The sequence below is a fragment of the Anomalospiza imberbis genome, chromosome 2 (assembly GCF_031753505.1).
Source record: "Anomalospiza imberbis isolate Cuckoo-Finch-1a 21T00152 chromosome 2, ASM3175350v1, whole genome shotgun sequence".
Lineage (NCBI taxonomy): Eukaryota > Metazoa > Chordata > Aves > Passeriformes > Viduidae > Anomalospiza > Anomalospiza imberbis.
Genome location: NC_089682.1, coordinates 25,156,121 through 25,181,037, shown reverse-complemented (window position 1 = coordinate 25,181,037; position 24,917 = coordinate 25,156,121). Strand labels below are relative to the sequence as shown.

Genomic DNA, 24,917 nt, shown 5'->3' with positions numbered 1-24,917 from the left:
AAACACAACCCCCAAACACTTGGCTACAGTCCAGCCACAGAAAATCATCCAGCATCATTCAGCAGTAAGTTTCTGTAAAAAACTCAAACTTAACGTTTATGGAACATCTACAAAAATTTCCGCATTCCAAAGTAATAAAAGATGGTGTCTAGCAGTTACAAGCAACCACAAAAATTCAATCCACACTAATTCTGCTTATTCATATTAATGTTTGGGAATTCAATTGGAAAGGAATAAAGGTAATTTCCTTTAAGAAATTAGCTATTGCAAGAATTTGATAGCTCTGATTCATCAGGTGATCCACTACATGATGGGCTTGGGTAGGCAAGCTGACAAGGACAGCTAGAGGTGATACTGTGAGCAGTCAGGCCCAACAGTTTATCTTAATTCCTTCTGAACAGTCTCATCTCCACAGTCCAGGGTTCTTCCAGCTTCGTCACCGCCCCCACTGTAGATGCCTTAACTTCAATGCCCTCTCCAAAACAAAACCACTCCCACTCCAACCTTCACAGAACAGAGTCCCCGCTCCAGCCTCTCACTGGCAACATACACTGCCTCACCAGCGCTGCCTGGGCCCTGATCCAGCATCCTGATCCAGAAAGCACATCCTGGGTTTCCTATAGCCATCCGCTGAACACAGCAAGCCTCAGCCACCACTGGATCAATACAGAGACATCCTTATCCAATCACCTGAATGCAGGCAGCCAATGCTGAGGAGTCCAGCCCGTGGTGGTTGATGCCCTGTATGGTCAGGAATGTGTCTGTCCACAGACACCAGAGCTCGGAATCTGGTGCAAGACTCAGATATGCTACCTTGTCCTTTTACAAGTTACAACAGTTCAGTGACTGGCAAAGACTGCTTTGGTGTGAGCCCTTTTGCTAAGTGCTGCTCCTTGACAGCAAGAATTTCTAGCAGAGGGCCATACACTCCTGCGAGCAGCAGCTAGGGATGCCATCAATGGAACCAGGACAAGCACTTATGAAAAATCAGTGACAGCCTATTCAGGCCCAAAACCTGCATCTCAGATTTGCCAATAAGGAAGACTAGAGAAAGGCAAATATTATATACTTATACTTCATCAAGGTTTTTGCCAACTGTTTGTCTCAGGGACTATCTGGATGTAAAGGTCTTAAGTGGATTTTTTAGATTTCTATAGTCACTTTGTAAATTATGCAATTTCAACTTCTACAAAAATCACATAAATCATTTGCACAACTTAGTTACAGGGTGAAGAATCACTTCCTTTCATTTGTTATGACCTTGCCAATTGCTTGGGGTTTTTTTTTTCTGAGTAACCCTTAGCTCCTGTGCAAAAGAGAAATAGAAAATAACCTTTCCACTTTCTTCATACTGCCTGTTACCCAGATCCTATTGACCCCACATACTCATCTCTTCTGCTGACAGAAGACTCAATTTATCTGCACCTCATACAGACTCAATTCCTTCATTTTTTTGTAAAAAGTTCTGTTAAGTCTTGAAATGGCAGACTATTCCATTTCCTTTAAATACAGCATTTCTCCCAGGCACTGCTGTAAATATAATTCATCTTGATGCTACAATTCACAGAATAGTGAGTCACCAAGCACAGCATCTTTGTGATTTGCCAGGACTCCATGACACCTGTCAGTAAAAGAACGCAGACACTAAACTGAAATTTTAACTACACTGAGCAACATAATACTTGGCACATCCTCAGAAGTAGAGGAATGGGAGGCAGAAAACAGGAACCAAGCATTTAAGGCTCAAGAAAGGAAAGAAGGGAAGCCTGGTAAATTGATAAAAGATGTAATTAAAAAAAAACCAGAATTGGTGAGGTTTGGACAATAGGGAAATAGAAAATAATTAACACTGCCTTGGTAGAAGGAAGGAGCCTTTCCAAAATGCTTCTATGCATCTTAAAGCAATTAGCCAAACACAGGGCAGTTCAGTTAATGCATCATATCTGAATATCCTTTGAAAAGACAACAGAACAAGGGCTGGTTTTATTTTAAACAATGGTCATTTGAGCTAGGAGACTCCTCTTGAAGATTCAGAAGTGCTACAGAAGAAACAAACAACAATACAGAAACAACTGGGTTTCACTATGAAGGAGTACCAAAAGTGACCAATAGAGTTCCAACGTGGGAGCCACATAACACAATGTACCTGCAATTTCACACAAGGCATGGAGAGAGAACTTTAATGAGGAAATGAAATTATTTGAATTAGTCAAAACTTGAACTCACGGAACAGCCACCATACAATGTTGTCAGCAGTCAAACATTATTAAAGTGTGGGGTGAAATCCAGTGCCAACAAATGCAAAACCTACCCCAAGGCAAAATAATAGAAACCCCCCCCCCAAGGCAAAATAATAGAAACCCCCCCCCCAAACTCCATCATTATACCTGTGCAGAAATGAGCTCTCAGTTAGCTATTTACACTGACAGCTAAAAGATGACAGTGAGGTAACAACCACAGATCATTAATCAGCCAAGTCATGGAGTCCAAGAACAACAATATTGGAAAATTAGAGGCAACAAACAGACTTTTTTACTATTTCTGTAGCCTAAATACAGCTGTGGTACGCTGTGATACTACAAAACAAGAGGAGGTACAGAGATGCAAGCTGTTTAAACCAATTAAATCAATGCAATGGTATTCACATGAGGAAAAAGTTAACTAAATGTGTTCATCTTGGAAAGAGATGGGATGTAGTGCAGTACCCTAATGCCATATGAACTCACATATAGCATGGAGAACATCTGACACAAAAACAAGGGCACCCACTGCCACCAGCTGCGGCAGCTGAACAAACAAAAGGAAATTATTTTAAAATGCATAATTTAGACATGGAATTTACTGCCATAGGATGCTGTGTAGGTAAAGAGAGCTCAAAATAGTATTAGAAAGCTATTTAAGTAAGCCACAGAAGGAACTTCACTGAGCTGTTAAATATATAGGGATAAATTCTGACTCCACAAGAAGCTCCTTAGCTATGGACTGTCAGAAGCTGGAAAGATTAAACAGCAGGTATCATGCTCTATTTTTACCAGTTTGTCCGGGTTTTTTACCTTTTCTTCCAGGCAACTACTACAGACCCACATCTCACAAGATAAGGTAAGATAGCCTTTGATCTGAACTTGCATAGTTATCTCTAGATCATTGAAGAAAGTAAGACTATTTCTACATTTTTAATGTCCAAAACCAAGCTAGGTAAAAAGCTGTTTATGGTAGTGTAGTTATGACAAAAAATCCTCTGAAAAACACTGCCTGAGTAACAGTTATTAGCATTTATTTCCCAAATTCTCAAAACCATGCATCAAATTTTGTTTCACAATTATTACAGGATTTAAAAGTTGAACTAAGCAATTAAGTTGTCACATTGGAAGATACAGAAATATTCTGACAGCAGTTACCTCTGAGAAGACTGAGAGAACATTGTACCTAGCTCAGTCTAACTGCACCTTGTTACTCCAATGGCCAGTGCTGACTCAGTGCCTCCCACAGGTGTGTCCCCCACACCCCTCCAGTGTGGGATCTGGTCACAGATCACAGAATCATGGGGTGAGTCACACAAAGTGGCAGGGCTGTGTCTAAGACTGTGTCTAAGACTGTGGACTATTGGGATTACCCAATTTCACAGTAGCAGTCCATAGCCACAACAAAAGATGTGCAACAAACCTTGTTCACCACCAAGAGAGGCAAACACTGTAATGCTAATACCAGTAAATGCACCACCTAAACACCTACATAACTTTGCACCACTTCAAAATTAGCTAACAATTATGTCTAGCCTTAAATGACAGCAAAGAGATTAGCAAGAAGAAACAGCTCCAAATATCACTATACCAATATGTTAAAGTTATGGCACAGACACAGCATTTTGTTATAAAAAATTCATGTGATACATTAACATATGAGAGTTTTCTCCCCACTTAATCTTTGCTATGTAAATACCACTAAAAAGTCAGTCTTAGTCTAGAAGAACAAGTCATGGATTATTATACTGACCCATCTTCACAGCTGATACTGTGGAGTTGAAGTTTATACTAATGGGACTTCTGTGGGAGGCTCACAATTTTCTAATATGCAAAGTCAAGACTGCTGAGTTAACAATAAGGCTTCAAGTACAACTGAAACCCCTACAGGGAAGCATTTAAAAGTGAAACTATGATTTACATAATATTTTCAGATAAAAGGATACCAACCAAACCTCATGCATCTACAGCATCCTCAGAAACACAATTCATTAACGTAAAGCCATAAATGGCTGTAACACTGACATTTAGTACAAGTCTCAGAAAAAGCCAAATTAAGAGCACATATAAACCCTTTTCAGATTATTATTTCCATTACACTCCCCAAAATCCCATGTAAAATCCCTGCTGAGATCACTCAAGTGACTAACATCAGTCTCAAGATGTCAACCTTTTAGCTGTGACACCAAAGCAGAGATCCAGTTATTTCCAGGGTCATTCAGCACTGGAAATCTAACTTCTACAGGACACGCAGACTGCAAAATATTCTAACTTATTACACAGAATATGCCAATGCAATGAAATAGAAAAGCAAAAGGTTGTTCATTAAAAGCAGTAACTAGGGCTGTGATCACAAAGATGCAGCCTCAGAGGACCACACTCAGAGGTGCTTTGTACTTGGCAAAAGGAAGCATCACATTCTGTGTGGATAATGGAGTACAATTAGTGCCATTCTAGAAACAGGTTAAAAAGTTAAGCAAATCTTTCCAATTGAATGCTCCAGAAGCATTAAAAATGCAAAAACATCGTTCCAACAGAGTGGAATCACTTAAAAATCTTCAGCAAAGTTATCTCAAAATGGTACTGCCAGCATCTTTATGGATGACATCATCAAGAAAGTGACTTGTGTTCCAAAAAACAAAATAAACAAACAAAAAAAATCTTCTGTGGGTGAGAGACTCTTTCAAATACACACCAAGAAACAATGCAAAGCAAGCAAAGCACAAGTTGGACAATATTGAAGTTTTCCAAGAGATCACAACTCCTGGTGAACAGTATCAAGAGAACACTTTTTAACCCTTTAACTAGTAACAGTAGCTCTGGAAATAAATATACAGTTTTTTTTTTTTTAAATCTGACACAAAGTAACTATTAAAAAGCACTTCTCATTCGTTAAGAACTGACTGAATATGCTTGTTCTGTACTATCAATCTGCCAGGCAGAATTTGTTTTGCCAAGCCTTTGCAGGCTTCTAGAAGAGCCTGCCTTATTTTGCACCAATTGGACTGTTGCTCAATACAACACACCTGATAAAACACATATACTGTACAGGTACAGTACATACTCCTCATATTTGTATCCTGCAACATAATTAGTTTTAGTGTACCCCAACAATAAATCCACTCATGAAGACTGTGCTCAAAGCCTGCAGCAGCGGTTTCCACACTACCTTTTACAAGCAATTTCTTTCAGACAGACATTCAAACCATAATCCCAAACCTGATGCCACCTTTTAAAATGGAGTTAAGCCATAATGCAATATCTGTAAAGTACCAAATCAATTCAAGTCCTGCTTCATGGCAATTCACCACCCTAAACTCCATTATTCTAGTGCTTTCTGAACAATTTCATTTCCAAGTACTATAAGCCACTGGGTCTTCCAACATAAGAGAATCTCCTTCCCAGTACCACCCTGCCGCCCCAACTAATGGCAAAGGTATTCTGTCAAAAACTCTTCCAGTCATGAGAGCAGGTGAACAGCTGTGCTCTTTCCAAGCTGCTTGAGAGCAAGTTCTCTCAATGTCAAACAAGCCACAGCTCACTGCCTGAGAGGAGGCTGCATCTGCGTGCATAAATTCCCTCAGAGAGGCTTTTTAAAAGGCAGGAAAACAAAGGAGGAGAGAGTTTCATGCTGTGATTTCATATCCTTCATTAATTCACAAGAAGGGCACCCAAGGCTTCTTCTTCTGGACTACAAAGCCTCCCTGTTCTACAGAAGAAAAAGAAATGCACAAAGATGAAAAAGTTGTCTGTAATATTAAAACCAGGATTATTTCAAACAAACCTCAGTACATCTCACTTCAAGCATCACCACAGTTACCTGAGGGTAGACACTGCCATGAAAATATAATTATTTCCCTTGGATCATTTATCTAGTGAAACTATAAGTATTCAGTAGGTAGTGAGGACACTCCTTGATGAAACCTGCCTTAACTGCTATCAAGAACAGACTTAACTTGAGAGCAATTACAGGCAGCAGTTAGATAGAATCCAATCCACCTTCAGCACTTTCAGTAGTGAAGTAAAACAATTAAGACCCTATTTGAAGGGCTTAGCAATGCAGTACATTCCCCCAACAGTTAAAGCCTCTAACGAGGCACAAGTAAAGGTCTGACAAGCTTTACCTCCAAGAGAAGACAACTGCCCAATTCAAACGACATAAAACAAAAGCTACATCCAGAAATGAGGAGGGGGAGGGTGCCAGACAAAGAACGACACTGCCAGTAGTAAGCTTCACCTAAATTTAGGACAGCATTTTTCAGATGTCTGGGTCAATGTTGTCTTCCTTTATATCCCTAAAGACTTGATCCCACCCACCATAGGTTATCCTCTGGAGAGGCTTCTGTTGTTGACCATAACAGGAGCCTCTCCATAATTAACTCTAGCTGGGATCCATGAGACAGTGCTGAAGCCAAGGGGAGGAAAGGATAGTGTTACAGACACCTGCAGCCTTTGCAAAACCCACTTGTTTCAACTACATGCTCAGCCACAAAGTTGCACTCTCTCTTTCCCACTAGTTTTTTAGCCCATCACTCCCTTGGCTGTAACGAACTGAAATGGCTGAAAACTAAATAAATCCAGATTTTTTCCAGGAATAGTTCTCAGCATTTCAAGCACCTGACCAGCATCACAGAGAATCTACAGTAAGCAATTGCAACAGATAGAAAAATAGTTGTCTCTTTGGCCAGAGACAGCACTGACCCTGGAAACATCAGAAATCAGGGTTAGACAGCTGATACTAAGTTAGGAATAACAGGAATGAGGAAACAGAGGCAAGTCACCTAGGAAAACATTGCAGAAAGGAAGATCAGAACTCAAAACACAAGTGGAAAAACAGAGCCAACGAGAAAGAGAGAATGGGAGAGGAAAAACAAACAGTTACTAAGAACTTGGTGTAGAAGCCAAGTCATATCATCCCTCTGCTATCAACACTTGGAAAACACAGCAGTTGAGAATATGCCCATCTCTTCCCAGCTCAACACAAAGCAGAAACCTGAGCTCACGACTGCTGGCAGATAAGCTGACAGCTCAGGTGCAGAGGCTGAAATGCAGACACAGAAATGCAAATCTCCTACACATCACCAAGCTGCCACACAGAACTTTCTTTCTCCCTACTTTTTTTGAAGCCTAGGATCACCTAAAGATGATCTACATATTCACTGTACAATAATCTGTCTTCCCACTTTGTGCCAGCCCCAGCTCCTCCTTGACCTCCACAAGGTCAATCTGGTAGGAAAGAAAGCAGGTTAGCAGGGTTATTTCTATCAGCTGACCTTCCTGCACCATCTCACCTCGGAACCTGCCAAGCATCCACGCGAGACAATGGATGGGCAAGAAATAGGTAAGTGATAGCACGTGTCACTGCTGCTCTACTGCCACAATGGTTAATCTACCCTAGGAGCACAGCCTGGCTTCAGCCTGCTCTGCGTCATGTTCTGCACTCACAGCTCCAGCTGAGGCCCAGAGGAGCTGAGTCAAACCATAGACACTCCAGGCTGCAGCTCAAGCACCTTGAAACAAGGGTAAAACCACCCCTTCAGAAACCAAACCAAAAAAAAAAAAAAAAAAAAAGTACTGTGGAAAGTACTGCATTCATACAGCAGCTACTAATTCTGCCTCCAAACTCATACTTCTCATACTTAAATCCAAGTCTGAGACTATCCAATGAATAAAGGAGCAGCAATGAACAGCTTTCCAGCTAGAACCAGGCACGGTTCCTAGAAAAAACTGAGCAATTACCTGTTTAGCACTATGCACACACAGAGGGGCCTAAAAATGCTTTTTGGGTTTGGCATAGCAATTTCTTTGGTCAAACAGACAAAGTTTCTTAGGTAACATCTACATCAATTGAGGGAAGTATGGTGTGCAAAAGTTAAGCCTACAGTTGTTCCAGTCTTGCAATGCTTTTACAATACAAAGATAAGTATTCCACTTAACCTTTTTTAAACTAAACTAATACAAAAGCTGATTTATTTACACCTGTGAAAAACAACACTAAATTACAGTGTTATGAGTGTGTCAATTGAGAACAACAAACTGCAGCATTCTAAGTTACAATAGTCTCTCACTTTTGTCTCAAAGTGTACTTTTGCAGGACCTGAGATTTTTTTTGAGTGCTCTAAAGGCACATGTATATTCTTCTGCATTTGCTGACAACAGCTATAAATAAAATTACACCAATTCAATTAGTTTTGAATGCTATAGTGACACTTGAAATACCTCTAGCAAGACTTATTAACAAAAAAATTAAGAGATAAGCCATCTTAATACACAAGTACAGGCAGGAAACAACTAGCTGACTGGCATTCTCAAAACTGCTGAGCCCTCCAAGCCAAGTAATTAACTTAGGCCATAAATAATACGTAGATGTGGTCAATTTAACTATCAGCAGTTTACAATATCAAAGTCAGGTAATTACTACAACTCTGTATTTTAACAATGAAGAATTCTCTTTCAGTTTTACTGCCAAGTACAGAAAATAACTTTAGCTGCATTTATCCATTAAATTTATCTTTTGAAAAATGTTCATGCGACACCAAGATGAAGAACTAGCCTAAGGCAAAGGGTGTGAAAATGCATTTTCTTGTAATTTACTTTATGCTGCTCACAAGCCCACAGGGTGGATGGATTTAAATGGCCTATTCAAATAATGATTAGATTAGTATAGATTAACATCCTGTTCCATGTTTGTAATTCAAACACTTTCCTAAACAGTTGGCATCAATCTTTAGAGGAAAAAAGTGAGCGATTACCCTATCTTCACACACTTAAATGCTTTAACATACATGATTTAAATGCTTTAACAAAAAAAGACTATGATGAATTATGTCATGATTTTTGCAGAGGCTTGCTTTTAGACAAAACATGGTAATTGCCTAAAGTGTACATTTTGAGGGCACTCTATGAAGCTAATAAAAATACAGAACATGCAAAAAAAAAAAAAAAAAAAAAGGCATTTCAATGTGTTTTAAACAGAAAACCAGTTAATTTAAAACGTAGGAATCTTTGTGCCTGATGATTTAAAACCAAGTGCTTCCAGGCACTTTCTGCTAAGAGACTTAAGAATTCAGAACTCTCTTTCTTACCTCATTTCTATTCATTAATTATGTGAACACGTGTGGGGGGTGTGATAAATTCCACTCCCTCTCCCACTTTCTTTGCTTTGTACACACTGAACGAACCTCAAAACATTTGAAGAATACGCTGCTCCAGTTAAAATGTAAAAGTCTGTTTATTTTAGATTGGGTTGCTGCTGTCAAAAGAAGACATCCCAGACTGCTCCCTTCTCCACTGTGTCCTCTGTGCCAACCACTCAACCAATCCAGTTCTGAGGGTCAGTCACAACTGGAAGAAAAATCTAATACACAGATTGGCAAGGAAGCAATGAACAGTTTACTGGGAGTCTGTCAGATCATCTAAAAACAAAGCAAGATGTATTTCTACTCCCATTTCTTTAGAAATAATCATGAAATACATGATTATTGTAAATAAACTGTAATGTAAATGTACACTCATTTAGAGTGTAATGTAAACTCATCTAGATGATGTAAAAATAATACATAATACACAGATGATACACACTTGCTGACTTGTTTTATTTGTAAATTGGACTCAAAAGCAACTGCTACTTAACAGTTTCTAAATATTCCATTCAAAGAAGTGTGGCCAAAAACAGTCAAAAAAACTGGAACAAGTCTATGAGTTCAGCTGAAGTTTGGTGGAAAAAGAATTAATCAGGATTTCATCTACTAAACATGAGCCTCTAGCCCCAGCTCTTCAGAAAGCAAAGGGTACCCCAAGAATGCTTCACCCTCTCCCTGTTGGCCCCAGAAGTAAAGAGGGCAGCTGCTGGGCTGCCCACACACAGGCTCCCAGCAAAAGCTGCCAGCAGGGCAGAGCCACCTCAGGACACCACTCAGGCAGACAGCCCTGCACCAGAAGGAACACCCCTCTTCTTTCCAAGGCACCAGTGCTCAGGCTCCTGCATTTACACTTGGCCCACAAGATGGCACTGACAGAAAAACTTTGCTCCCTCTTTTTTCCTCTGTCCCCAGGCTCAGCACTGGCCCTGGACTGATTCAGAGAAGGACTGCCACCTACTGAAAACACCACATCATTTTCCCACATAGCTGAATCTACCTCCTCACCTGCCCTCAGGTTACCCAACCAACTGGATCCTGCTGGCTTCATCTAAGAGGCAGAGTATGAGGCACACAGCTGAAGGCAGCTTTTGTTCAGTAACAAGAGTCCGAGGTTTTCAGCACTACAATTTCCCCCATTAACTAGAATTTTTCAGCATTTCCTAAAAACGGAAAGACTTGGGAAAAGCTAAAAGTGTCAAAAAAACCCGCTGCTCTTCACACAGACAAAATCCAGCTCTCAGTACTACTGACAGGACCAGCCCAGTACCTGAAGAAACATCTAAACACAGTTAGCTATAGAGAAATAGAGGGCTCAAGCTGAAACATGCAAGTGCTAGAGCTATTTGTGTATTCAGCTGAGCACAATAAGATAACCCCCCTTAAGGAAATAGAGAAATCACCATATTCTAATCTTTATTTTCCTTTTAATTAGAGCAAGGTGCTTTTCCCCTCTCATCAACACCATCTTTCAAAATCAAGCCTGTGAAAACTACTCTCCACTGCAGAATGCATATCACCTTTCCCACACACGCCAGGATATTTACATGCAAGCAGAAGTCAGGAACAGTTGCAAAGCTGGAAGCACTTAAAAAAATCAGAGCAACTCACAAAAGACCTAGATTTGGTACTCCACCATTTACAGGTAACTGAAGTGATTTATGTCAACTCTTAAGTTCAAAGAAAAATCAAAAGATTCTGTTGAGATGACAGTAAACAAAAGCAGCAGCTTGCTTTGCCAGGCTGGACTCTCTTCTGCATAGTCCTCATTTGAGGTAAGGTTCAAAGCAACTGTTCTGCCAGAATTCCTCCCTTGCCAAAATGATGCAATACAGTCATTGTCACAAGAGGAGAAAGTTTTCCAGGTTCCTGAAGAGACTGAGCACTGCCATCTCGCATACAGCAGGATGCACTTCAGCTCTGAGGACCTTCTTAGTCCAAATGCATACGTTAAGAAAACACAATGTTGTGTTATTAAGGTCTGCAGGTACTCAAGTTTTCTTCACACAATACCATACTATAACCTATTTTGTATATTTTTTTGTTTTCCTCTGTCACACACATGCTTGGGAAATAATCTGACACCTAATAACAATGTAACTGTGTTCAGTATACACAATAGTAGCTGTACAGTGCAAGATTTAGCCACATTTCTCTTTTTAGTATGCTTGCCAGCTAAAAAATCTCTTCAAAACTATCCAAGAGAAAAAGTGTATGTCTAGAGAGGGAGTCTGAGACCTCCTAAGTCCAACTTCACAAGGCATTCATAAAAACCACAACAGCAACTAACAAGACCATAGCCATCCTCTGGGAAGTAAAAAGGCAGGCAAGACCTGACTTCTGAAATGCACTTCTCTGCCGAGCACTGGGCTCACAGCAGGTGCCACACTGTCCTGATGCCATCTCCATTCCTCTCTACTGTCCCTGCTGTTCTCTTGCTGAGAGGGACAGGGCAGCTCACCTGCTCTCCTCCCAAGACCTGCCTTCACACCTGGCATCCCCACCACCTCTGCCCAGCTTGCTCCCTGATCAAAGCTTATCAGAAGGGCCCCCCTTCCCACAGTTCCCACCCTTCAGAAAAACAGCAGATGAGTCCTTCCTCTCTGTGCTTCACAGCAAAGGAGGGCACAAGAGGGCTAAAGAAATCAGAGAGCAAGAACTCCTCTGACAAGTCAGGAGGACAGTGTATAAATCAGGTAGCAGACTCTTCTCCCTTTCTAAGGACTTCAAAGTTCTGCTCGAAACCCTCCAACTCTCTCTACCCACCCTTTTCACCCAACTTTCCTAGTTTCCACACCTTCCCTCAGATGATTAATTCCTCTTCTATCAAAGAAGCAATGAAATTCTCTTGTGAAAACAGTCTGCTATATTTGAACATATAACACTGAAGTCTTCTGTGCATTCCCTATTAATAGTGCAATACATTTTAATTGCTAGATGAAGGTTAATTTCATTCTCAAGATCCAAACAAACACCACAAATGAAGCAGTTACACAGAAGCCTTTCCCAAACCACAGAGCAACTCATTTGCAAAACTGCTCTGAACAGATCTATACCAGTGCTGTGGTTTGACCTGGCAGGCAGCTAAACACCACTGAGCCATTCACTCATTGATCCCCCAGCCCACCCCTCCCACAAGTGGGATAGGGGACAAGAATGGGAAAGACAGGTTAAACTCATGGGTTGAGATAAAGGCAGTTTAATGTAACAGAAAAGGAAGAGAAAATAACAATGATAAGGGAATATAGAAAAAATGTGATGCACAAACACCTGTTGACCAGGGCCCAGCCAGTGGTCAGGGAACAGCAGGTGGACACCCCCCAGTCACCTCCTCCCAGTTTCAGTGCTGAGCATGACACTGCACGGTGTGGGATAATCCCTCTGGTCAACTGGGATCAGCTGTCCTGGCTGGATCCCCTTCCAATCTCCTGTCTGCCAATCTCCTCCCTGGCAGGACAGCACAAAAATCTAAATAGTCCTTGCTTTAGTGTAAGCACTGCTCAGAAACAACTAAAACAGTGAGCTATTAACATTATTCTCATTATAAATCCAAAATTCAGCACTGTACCAGCTTCTAAGAGTAAAATTAATTCAATCTCAGCCAAAACTAGGAGGACTAGTTAATATTTACTGTATCATTGCAACTTGCCTTGTACATGCTGACCACCAAGACATGACTGAAACATTTTGGATGTATTCTGACACTCTCGACTCCCCCTCACATTTGCTTCACGCAGCAAAGAAAGGAATCTGCACCCATGATAGATCCATTGCACCAGTCTCTACATGCACGCTGTCTTATATGTTTGCGATCAAAGTACCACAAATCGGGCAATACGAAAGAACTGGCATGAATTAAAATATTCATGGTCTAATTAAAAATTTCGAAATTATTTTTTTACCTTGAAAGTACTGAACATAGACCTCAAGTAGCAAAAAAAAAAAAACCCAAAAAACAAAACTAGCACATTCAAAAAAAAATTACTAGCACTATTTGTTACATTATTCATTACAAAAATATGCTTGTAATCCACTTTTGTTACTTGATAGCTTTCTTCTAAGTCTTTTTCAAATTATGGTATATCAGGTGCTTTTGAACCTGTACCCCAATAAGGAGGGTCACTCTTCTCTTTAATCAAAGCCACTGGACTCACTTTAGTCCAGAGGTATAGCACAATATCATGCTACTGCTGATGCAACAAGCTCACACCAGGCAGAATCACAAGAAGTAAATTCTCAGGGAAAGAGAAGGAAGGTTTAAGTGAAAAGGGGAACCATGTAGGGATTTGAAAAGCTACCATGCACATTTGTGTTTTAGACTGAGTTTTACTAAATAAAACTAGCAGTTGCTGATACTACCATTCTTCCCTATCCAATGCCATATGTTCCTACCTCTGTGTCACCTTCTCAGCTAGCACAACACTGTGCATGAATGGTATACAAGATGAGGAACTGGCTTCATCTCAGGAAAAAAATACTATTTTTCCACCATTCTATCTGTAAGACACCCTTAAAGTAGTATTCAAAGGCTTCTCTTCAACAGGAATACAAAGAATTGATACACACATGAAACACAGTCTTAGTCCTAGGCCTGCTACTCTGTGCATCATAGAAATTCTTCATATCACAAGAAGCCATTCTTATGAAAATAATGTAAATAAGTCAAGCAACAGCATCTCCCTGCCTAAAAAACACATATTTACACATGAGAAAAAGGATAGAAATTGAGGGTGTGAGGGAGAGAGAAGTAGTCATATGCTGGAGGTCTGTACATACAAGACAAGTTGCAGTGACACACTGCACCTTCCTGTAAGCAATATCCAAAATATATTCAAAATAGTTTTGTGAACAAGTAGAAATTGGGGTGGGAGTTGAGGGAAGGAACACAGTAGACACATCTTAATTAAAAGATAAGACAACTTTCCCCCTTTGAAAAATACACCAGTAAGATCTCAGCCTTGAAATAAAACTTCACAATGTGCAGTATGTAAGCAAAGAACGGTAACTTTAAAACATTGAAATTCTGGAAAATGTTTATGACATTTAAGAATCATGAAGGCATTTGGCAGCGCACCTTCTGGGTTAGAAAGACATTGTGTTGGAATAAACCCAGGAGCAAATCTAAGGAATATTGTTCCTGACAAAATAAAGATGATAGTCTGAACAAGGGCTGAAAGGAATAGGTAGATGATTTAATTTCTGTACCATCATCCTAAGTCTGGCATGAAGGTCTTCAGTACTAGAAACCTATTTATTCCTAATTCACTGACAGGTCAATGTCATCCAAGTCCATCCACACTAACAGCATAGCTCTACACCTTCCTTATATAAATAGGTCTTTGAATGTCAACTGGCAGAATACCTTTCCAAGTCCACACTGGTAGTAGGATTGTAGCCATAATGATCTAAAGAAGTGGGCAAGGCTCAGGGGAAAGAAGCATCACCGAACAGATGAACGGCTGTGTTAGAGGTGGGTGTGAGGGAAGAACACAGACAGGTACCTTGGCTCCCTAAAGATTACCTGCTCTAACAGAGTGACACTGGCACCCCTTACAAACTTTTCCCCAAGGCTGGAGCTCCATTATAGACATTCACAGACATTTGTCTATCTTGATTAAATCTTGAGTGCTATGAATTTTATTTTACAAATTTGCATGCAGTGCTCTGAACCTTAAGGGCAAATCCCTCTTGTTCAAGAGATTTCATAATATACAAGCAGAGTCTCTCCTTAAACTGTGTAGGACTGCCAGATTTGCTTTATTTCTTCTTTGGTTAGTTTATTATAAAGTCCTGGGCTTGGCATTGCTGCCTCTGTAATAAAATGACCATCCTTGAATCCTGGAGGCAAGCAGGTCTCTTGGCAGGTAGAGAAAAGGTTCTCAGATCCACGGCTTGTCTTTTTCCATTAAGCAGTTGCTGTCTTACCCATCAGTATAAAAATCAGAACTACAAAATATTTTTGAGCTCAAGAAACCTGTTAACATTACATATTTGCAGATAAGCAAGCATTAACCTTTTATTTGATGAAAGCCAGCAAAAAAAACTCTGCAAGATGCTACTTACAGAATCTGATCACACAGACCGTGACATTGTTCATAGGATATGTCAAACATTCTGCCCTTTCAACAGCAGATACTAACATAGTTTTCTATTAACCTATTTTTGTTTATTATTCTACATTCGACTGCTCTCCCAACAAACCTCACCGCTGTTGAACTACACAGGGCTTGTTTTTGGTCCTGCAAGCTGTCAAACAGCTCTGGTCAAAGAATAAGAAAAGACAGCATTATATTCAGGAAGCTCAACCTCCTTTGAAAGAGAACAAAACTAGAGTAAAATGACACAGGTACAAGATAATCATAATGGCAAAACTTGCTAGCACTCAGGTAGAAATAAGTCATCTCTTTTTCATTTTTCTCTCCTTTGCAATACTTCTGTGGAAGATACACCTGCAGTGAGTTCCTTCTTAACTATACATATCCACCCACATTCTTCTAGAACAGAGTCTCTCAGGTACAACAAGTATCTAGGACCCTGTTTTGAAAAGCAGGTTATGCTCCTCAGAAGGGAGTACAGTTAAATGTCTTCTCATCCAAAGAGAAAACTGGGTGGGAAAACAGCCTTTAAAGCAAAAATGGCAAGAACAGTATCTAGCAAATATCCTATTTGCCAAAGGAAAAGGTGCACAGTAAGATGTGAACTGACAACACAGGTAGCTATTCTACAGTCCCCTCCACCTACACAGACATTGAGTAACAGCACTGAAGGCTCAAAGTAGAATAAACTACTCAACACTACAATAATTCTAAGGATGCACTAATGGCTTTCAGAAGGGAAAAAATATGGAAATTCAGTCCCTGGTGAAAGTCTTAGGAACAACTTTTCATTAATAGGTCTCAGTTCCTTGTATCCGCATACAAGAAAACTGTATTAAAAATAATTTTTAAAACCCAATACTTGCAGCACATTCTTCTGGTTATTTCTGGAATCATGCTTTGCTTTACCAAGATTGCTGCAAGCTCCAAATTAGGTATTCTCTTTTCTATGGAACACTTAAATATCAAAAAATACTGGGGGGTGTAGGAAGGGAGCCACTGGTTTCCTCTGAGGAACAGCTATCTTCCTCATTAGAATCTGAAATGCCCTTTCTGAATCTTTTATTATCTTTCTAACAATCCAAACTTACTGGGAAGTAAGAGGAAGAAAATAAGAACAGCTTTCAGATATCAACACTTTTCCAAACCAACAGATTTTCTCATCTCTGCCCCTTATTTCACATGTAGGAAAACAATCACAGTTATGTCCTCTAAAAAAACGGATCCACACATGAAAGCACCTCTAAGAGCCACCTACTGCTGTGCATCTTTCCATTAACCACAGTAGTTTATCAAATTCTCAAACATGCCGTAACAAAGTCTCCTAAACTGGGGACCTACAGAGGTCCAGCAAGGCAAGGAGCTCTGACATGGCTTCGTAAAAATAAAGCACCATTGGTTCCAAAAGGAGTTCAGATCTAGGAGCAAAAACTACTTCTGCAATGCTGATCTTAGGCTAACCAAACCACTACCACTCTTTCACCAGGCTCATGAAGTAACACACAGAGGAATCATCTGATCCAACTACATATAATTCACATTCAATGTAAGGCTCAAGCACAACCCTTATAGGTCACAGAAAACTCCACATCGTGGAATGCACCACATTACTGCACAGAATAATGTCACATCTCCCCACACCACCCTAGAACTTCCTCTGATACCCGTATTGTCCAAAGGTTTCTATCATTTAAGGTACCAGATATACATCCAACCCTTTGTCAAATATTTGTACTCACCACTAACTCCTTGTTAGCTCATCTGCCCTCTCTGACAATACCCCCTAAAGCGGTTCCAGAGATGCTCCTCACACTCTTTGCTCAACGCAATCTCTAAACCCTGACTGCAACTCAGGAAGCATTACACAGACCCTGCACAGGGGAGAGCTGTGGCATCTCCCCAGTTCCCACGGTGAGGAAGACTCATTCTCCAGGGCTGACTCACACCTTGTTAACAGAGGGAGGGGAAAGAGGCCAGGAGTAGCGGATGGCCAAGAGGCCCCTGCCAGCTACTCCCTGCTAGAATCCAGGTTGCCATTGCTCTCATCTTTGGCCACAGTTAGGGGGATGGATAAATTAATGAGAAAACAACAGGGAACAGACAGTGTACAAACCATAAATACATGCACAAGAGCTCCATAAGCCCAAGCATTTGTGCCCCTTCTTGCCAGGTTCTGAACTCTCTGGTAGCTTGGGAGTAATTCCTGTTTCAACATGCTGAGCTGGAAGCTACTGCTGCCAGTTACCTCCACGTAAGAAAGGTGTTTCCGGCAGTCTTGCTGAGAAGCCCCTGAGGCCAGGTTAACAATTTGACTATTCCCAAAGATATTCAGGCTCTCAGAACAAGAGCAAAATGATCTTTTCTTTCAATCATTTTTCTTCATTTTCTCATCACCCCAAGGAAAAGAGCTAACAAAAGCTTTTTGCAACTAGAAAACAGACCAAACTTCAACACTAACTATTCCCAGCCTGTCACAATTGCAATAGCTTAAAGCTTTGTGAGAGATCTGATGAAGGAAATTAGTAAAGGGGAGGAGACTATATTAATGCCATTTTCCCCCTCTTTAACATTTACAACACTCAATTTATTTCTGCATTGAAATCAGAAGTACCTCCTCCCACTGTTCTCCCCAGTTCATCAATGTCTACCACTTGAAGTTTGGATCTGCTCACATACATGAATGTTCAAAACATGAAAAGCTCAATGTGACCCTAGAAAAGACAAATGGGAGTGACAGCTGCTTCAAAAAGAATGCTTGACCTAATGCATTGTTAACCCCAGAACCTGGTTTCTGAGTATTTCAGAACTTAATTTGGTTTTTCTTCCAAGAAATCCTATGGGATTTTCTACATATTTGGCAGGGAGAAGGGAAGGAAGGTAAAAATGTAAGGACTTACTCACATGAGTAGTGCTAGAAACAGTCTTAATTTCCATCTTTATCCATGAGGGAACCTAAGATTAAGGACAAGTCCTGAAAGTATCATTTATTTCACTAATAATACTTCTCTGTTTAGAGGCCTCAGGAAAGCAATCAGAGTCTTTTTTAATGACATTCGGTTATTGCCTGGCAAAATCACGGGCAAGACCAGAGGTACCATGAGACCCTGTGAATTAATTAAGGCAACACTACATTAAGTCCAGAAGCAACAGAAACCAATTCTTCCACCCAAGAAAACGTCTCCAAGAACTGAAGTTATAATACATCTCACTTTCCAACACAGAGAAGCTAAAACCTGTTTTTAATCTCATCAGTTCCTTCCCACACGCCAACATCAAGTAAACTCGACAGCAGTATGTACTTGCTATAGCTAAATATACCAGCAATATTCGAGAACCTAATTTGCAACCCTGCGAACACACGTTCGGAAAAGATGGCAGTTTGCTGGGCTTTTATGTAATGCAAATTTAAATAGAAGAAACAGCACCTGCCATTTTCTTCAATTAGCATTTCGCTCGGTTATAGGCAACTTAATTTCTCTAAGCCGACCGCTGCGCTTCCAAAGCGATTCCACGAATAAAGCGGACACAATTTATACGTACCAAGAATTCGCTCGGACAGAACAGCAGTGGTTTTAGCCGCCCCGGGGCCAGGCACTCGTGTCTGCAGTGACAGAGGGACGGGGCGCGCCCTGCCCGCCCGGCGCTGCCCGAGGAGCGGCGCGGCCCTTCCACGCGGTCCCCGGTGAGCGCGGCTCCGCCGGGGCGCGGCCGCCACCGCGCCGCATCGGGCAGCGCCGAGGCAGCCCCGGGCGGACGGCTGCCGCTTCCCCGCAGCCCCCCGGGCCCGCAGCCAGGGGAGGGGCGGCCGCCACCATCTTGTCAGCCGCGTCCCCGGGCACAAAGGGAGGGCGAGAAATCCCCCGTCCCCGGGACCGAGCGGGCGCCCCCAGCCCCGACTCACCTCCAGGCGCAGGGAAGCACCGCAGCCCCGCAGGAACTCGCGGATGTTGCTCAGGCACTCGCCCTCCGTCCGCGGCTCCGGGTACACCTGCAAGAGAAGAGGCGGGCGGCTCAGCGCGGGGAGGAGATGGCACCGCACCGCATCGGAGCGGCGTCCCCCACGCCGCCGCTCCCCTCACCTCCCGCTCCCTCCGCAGGCAGCGGCGCCGATCGCTCCCACTGGAGGGTTTGAACCGGGAAGTAAACACGGAGCACAGGAAATGGCGTGCGAGGGCGGGGGGCGGCGGGCAGGAGCGCGGGCAGGGGTGCCCCGGCCAGGCGCGGTCGCGGGCGGCTCTGCCCCGGCGGGGCGGGGCGGGCGGAGGGAGGCAGGGAGGCGCGGCCCCGCTCGGCCCTCCCAGCCCCGCCCCGGCTGCGGGCGGGAGCGGCTCCGGGCCTCGCCGCGCCGTGCTTCTGAGTTGTTCAAATTGCTGATACACAGACCCCAGTGCCGTGACGGGTTTGGCTGCAGGGCGAAGCGGCCCAGCGGGCAGCCTGGGGACAGCCCCTCCTCGGGACGAGCGGTGACCGCACACAGGGTACAACGCGCACGCCGCGGGAGGCCGGCGTCGCCAGTGGGGCTCGTCGGTGCCCTCGTTCTGACTCCGGTCCACCCTTGGGTATCGGTTTTCTAACGAGGAAATATATCAGAAATGCTCCAAAGACCTCCGCGGAAAATACCAGCACCAGGAGTTAATAATCTACCAATTCAAGGGTCTGATGTTAACGACCTTTATCTGTAGTTTATTAAACAGCCCCTTCCTACCCGAAGGAAAACAACTTCACAAAGAGGAAAACCTTGACTGAATCTAAGACAGTTTTTGGCAACGCAGCCGTCTGCTCTCTGCAGCCGCACTCAGAGTGCCTTCAGCTCAACCTCTGTATACCCCAAAAGTGAAGTGTAGCCCTTCCACAGAAAAGCAGCCTGCCCTAAGAGCTTCAGGGACATGGCTTTACTTACCACAGCTTAACTAAATTCTGTGTGCACATTAGCATCGTTTCACAATAAATTCATTGATTTCTGTGAAATAGTTTAGCAAACAAATCATTGCCCAAACTGACACCTCCCCTTCTGTCGGAAGGGGAAAGCCTAGCACAGAAGTGCAAGCCGCTGGAACCCGAGGTGTTGCAACACACACTGTCATGGCCTTTGATCGTGCATTACACTCAGAGGAGGTTTCGTTACATGCATGCATGTCAAGGTTACATAAACTCACAGCATAATCCACCTGCATAGCACTGGGAACTTCACATGAGGTTGACTCCAAACATTCCATCAAACTGAAACCAAGGTAGTGCCTTCCCACATGATTATAAGATATTAAAGATACCTCTGACCCACAGAGGTACTTTTTGATACAGAATTATTACCACAGAGGTAACTTTTGATACCACAAAAATTAACAAAGGTGACAGCATGACAGGGTGAACCTGGCACAAAGACATTTAAAACACGAGTCGCTATCATTTTCTAAACAAAATTCAGATGAGTCTTAAATGAAAGCCACTAGATTGTAATACAAAGAAGTTGGTAATGATATGAGTTGAAGAATCTTTCTTTCCTCAAGGAAAGAATGCATACACACACCCCTTCAAACTCCTCAAATTGTTTGGTACTGCGATAAATCACTGTGGCTTAAGAATAACCCTTTACTACACTAAAACATAAAGGGAATCCTAAAGAAGCCCTACAGAAATACTACAGCTCAAAATATAAATTCAGTAAGTTTGAAGGACAGAGGAGGTGAGAGAGCCCTCCTGAAAACACCACAACCTTCATGTCTTTTGCTTGAAATACTTTTTGATCACTCTATTAATTTATTTCTTAATTCTAGTAAGAAATCTAAAGCTATCATGCCAACATCCCTTGTGAGAATAAGATACCTGGAATTTTTTCCATGTTGATGTTTCTAGTATGCTCTGTCCTATATGTTCCTAATATTTACACAACAATGATATCATTGCAATTTATAACTGTTTTATCTTAAACTATTTGCATAATAACTGGGGTTTATCTCCTTTTAGACATGCTACTTCATTGTCTTTTTTTGTACCCACCATTTTCTTTTTAATCTACTTTGTTCCTCAAGGCCTCTTCATTCTGAGAAACCTTAACATTACTTCTGCTCTTCAAACACAAATAATATATGTCTCCCAAGAAATCACAGTAAAACCAGGTTTCTCTTAAAGAAAGCAAATGTCTCATAACACAAAATCTCAAAGTCTCCAATACATTAAACTCAGTAATTCGAAGAAACCCAGACGTGTACTACCACGTAGTGTGCACCTCATAAGAGTCTGCACATAATTTATAAAAGACTGAACAGTAACTGGAAAGAGGAAAAAGCAAAAAAAAAAAAAAAAAAGGGGGGTTAGGGGGAAGAAAGGGGAAAGGGTAAGGAGAGACATGATTAGAGAAAGGCAAAAACTTTCAATTGAAGATTAAAGAAACAATAAGCAAAGAAAACTCAAACACAGCAAATTGTTCCCTGTTAGTTCTGGAAGCTTAAAATATATGCCAAATACACCACTGAGACCTTAGCCTCACCAGCACTCTAATGCGTGTTTTCAGTCAAAAATCATCTTCCTCAAAACAATAAAATAAGTTATACTAAATCTTTAGAAATGTCATTTCTTCCTTCAAAATAAGGGAAAATACTTTGGAGCGATAAAAGAAGCAGGGTACATTTTCTCAGCTCTGTGGCTGCAGTGGCATTTTTATACAACAGAAGACATAAGCATATGGGTAAAGAATTTAAAAATATCTTAGCATTTGCATCCTGCTAGAAATGTAAAGCATTAATGATCCCATAAAATGAAGCAAACCCGTTATTTACCTGGAGAGTCTTAATGCGATTCTGGCAACCTTCTCCTACAGATAGCTGAGAAACACAGTAAGGGACCTGAAGAACAAAATCAGCCAGCCCTGCGACAGAATGTTGAAGTGCAGTTATGTGGGCCAAGCCCATGATAAAATCACACATATGGTACATGATATCCTTTGCAGTTACAGGAAGCTCAGGAGCATGACCTCTCACACAGATCACATTTATAGCCTCACAGACTATTCAAAATGTACCAGAACATCATGCAAGCAGACCACAGGCAGGTAAGTCCTAGTCCACCTGAAAGGCAGCTTTTCTGTACAGAGACAAAGGATAAATAAAAGTAGGCTCATATTCCCAAATTACTTAGCTTAATAAAAGTAGGTTACATGTACTTTAAGCCAGTGAAATAAAGAGGTTATGTATTTTCCTCTCCAGTATTTGCTTCATCCTTTTCCTATCATAGAGCAACACCATTAGTTCATTAATGGGGGTTGTCTACTTCTTATATGTATACACTCCTCTTAGTACAGAGGCCTCAGTGTCCAACTAGTGCTCTAGTAATACAAATAGTGCTCTAGTAATACAAATAAAAAAGGTTAATAGTAATTAGAAAAGACAGGGATTCCAGAGGGGCATGAGAGATTCTTAATTAGGGACCAGGGTGCCACGGTGGAATCCAAAGAGACGAGAGGAAGGTAATATGCAGAGCTGTCACTGTTTAAACCACTTCTTTGTGGTTCAGGGACAGGTTCTGATTAAGATTTAATCTCTTGGGAAGCAGTGCTAGAAACCACAGCTAGTTCCATGAGGACACTTATGTGATACACTGTAGCTATCAAGGAGCAGAGTACATTTCCCACCATCCAGAAAAGGTGGGGAACAATGTGCGATGCAAATAGATGGTACCTAGCTAAATGTTACATCCCTTTAGATCAGTTTAAATCTATGGTTTTAAACAACATAACAAGTGAATAAAAAAGGGCAATGCAGAGAGGCTGCATCAGGAAAAGGTATGACGGGGTGGTCTTAGAAAAAATGAAAAATGCTACTATTAGTTCATTTGGAAAGGGAAATTACATGAAGAAAATAAGCAAGGAATGTGTATAATAATGAATAAAATAAAAAGAAAATAACAAGCAAACTCACAGTTCTTTGATTGCATTCTCAAGTAAATATGAGACATTAATAAAAAGAAGGAGACATCTTCAGCTATATCTATGGGAAATCAGCTGTTAACTTGCATTCACTCTGAACAAGTTGACAAACTGGGTCACAGAACAAGAAGTGTACAAGGTCTTTATATAGAAACTGGAATCTACTAGGTAGACTGAGTAAGAATGCTGTTCCTACATGCAAGTTACATCAATCATTTATCTAGCACAACATATAACAAGTAAAACATGGTTTACTATGTAAGAAGACTATCCATAACTAGAAAGCAGAAACTAATAGAAAATGTAACCTAGCTGCAAACTAGTAGCCAAGTTCAGCAGACACTTAAAACGTGCTGTTCAGGTGTATGGCTGCTCAAGCCTGAAGTTCAAAGACTGAGCCCTTAAGTAAGGAGAAATCCTGTTCATCCTGCCTGGACCCCTTTATATCAGATTCCCCTCACAGCACAAAACAGTTTTCTGTCCATGTTTCAGAGCACCTTGTACACACAGAGCATTACTGCAATCTAATCAGTAAAAATACCATAATTGCACAATGCAGCAAAGCTAACAAAAGGGTCCTATCGATCACCTTCAGTCCCATAGCAGCTGTGTTTCCCTTGCTTCCAACCCCTTTCACTGGTCAAGGGCAACTGATCTTCCAATGGGGCAAACACCTCCTGCACAAGCACTACAGGCTGGGATTTGTTGCCAGGGTTTGTGTTCAGGGACAAAAATGAGATTAAAAGCATCATGAGGAGGAAGCCTGGCCATTGTCACACCAGCCTGGGTGGTGAAGCTGCAGGCGATTAACTGTCCAGCAGCTCCTGCTGGTTCCTTCCCTCCCCACCCCTCGCAGCTGCTGCCTCCTGCCTGCACCTGCACCCATGCCCAGCAGGGCCCGTCCCTTTCAGCATTCAGCTTTCCTGCTCTGGCCCAGACCACTGGCCCTCACAAATTGCAGCCAGCAGGAATGGCAAAGAAAGACTGGCTACATAGCTACACAGCTACACAGGAGGACATCCTCTGCTTCTGAGGAAGCATCCACTGCTAGGGACCAATGGCAGGTGCAGCACTTCCTCCACAGTCACCTCCACAGTGAGCAGTTGGGCTGAGAGGACTGCCGATAGGAGCCCCGTGCTCCTCTCAGGACAGCAGGAGGCACAGCTGCACTTCAAAGGATCACATCTTCCACATCTGTAAGTAAGGAGCATTCTGCAGTTGAGCCAAATCATTTAAAGAACTGCACATCTTACTGATAGCACATTTGCAGGATGCTATAGCTAAACTAAAAACACAGATCAGGATTCTCAACAAAGTGCAGCTCTGTTTTAAAATCAGGTGTCTTGACAGACCACCAGACCTTAGCATGATACAGTCCCTGCAGTACTGTAGCTCTTTAGCACTGACTTTTCCCACCCTATAAAACCTGCAACCCACAAACTTTTCAATAATAACCTGCACAGCAGTCAGCAAGGACTACACACCTGTATTTTGGCTTGAGGCCATGCTCTGAAAGCACAGC

The 24,917-nt window shown here is 41.9% G+C and overlaps 1 protein-coding gene across 7 annotated transcripts in view; it reads right to left on the bottom strand.

The window, feature by feature from the left end:
- Window positions 1–24,917, bottom strand: part of ARHGEF7 (Rho guanine nucleotide exchange factor 7) — a 116,010-nt gene that overhangs the window by 81,315 nt on the left and 9,778 nt on the right. For 5 of the 7 annotated variants that reach the window (XR_010995932.1, XM_068180166.1, XM_068180167.1 and 2 more), the window contains exon 2: window positions 19,376–19,462. Coding sequence is in view for 2 of the 7 variants with exons in the window: in XM_068180169.1 (XP_068036270.1) it covers window positions 19,376–19,462 (87 nt within the window). In the remaining 5 variants the exon portion in view is untranslated. Of the gene's footprint in view, window positions 1–19,375; window positions 19,463–19,553; window positions 19,709–24,917 lie in introns of those variants that run through there. The other 2 variants (XM_068180172.1, XM_068180173.1) reach the window with 1 other exon arrangement.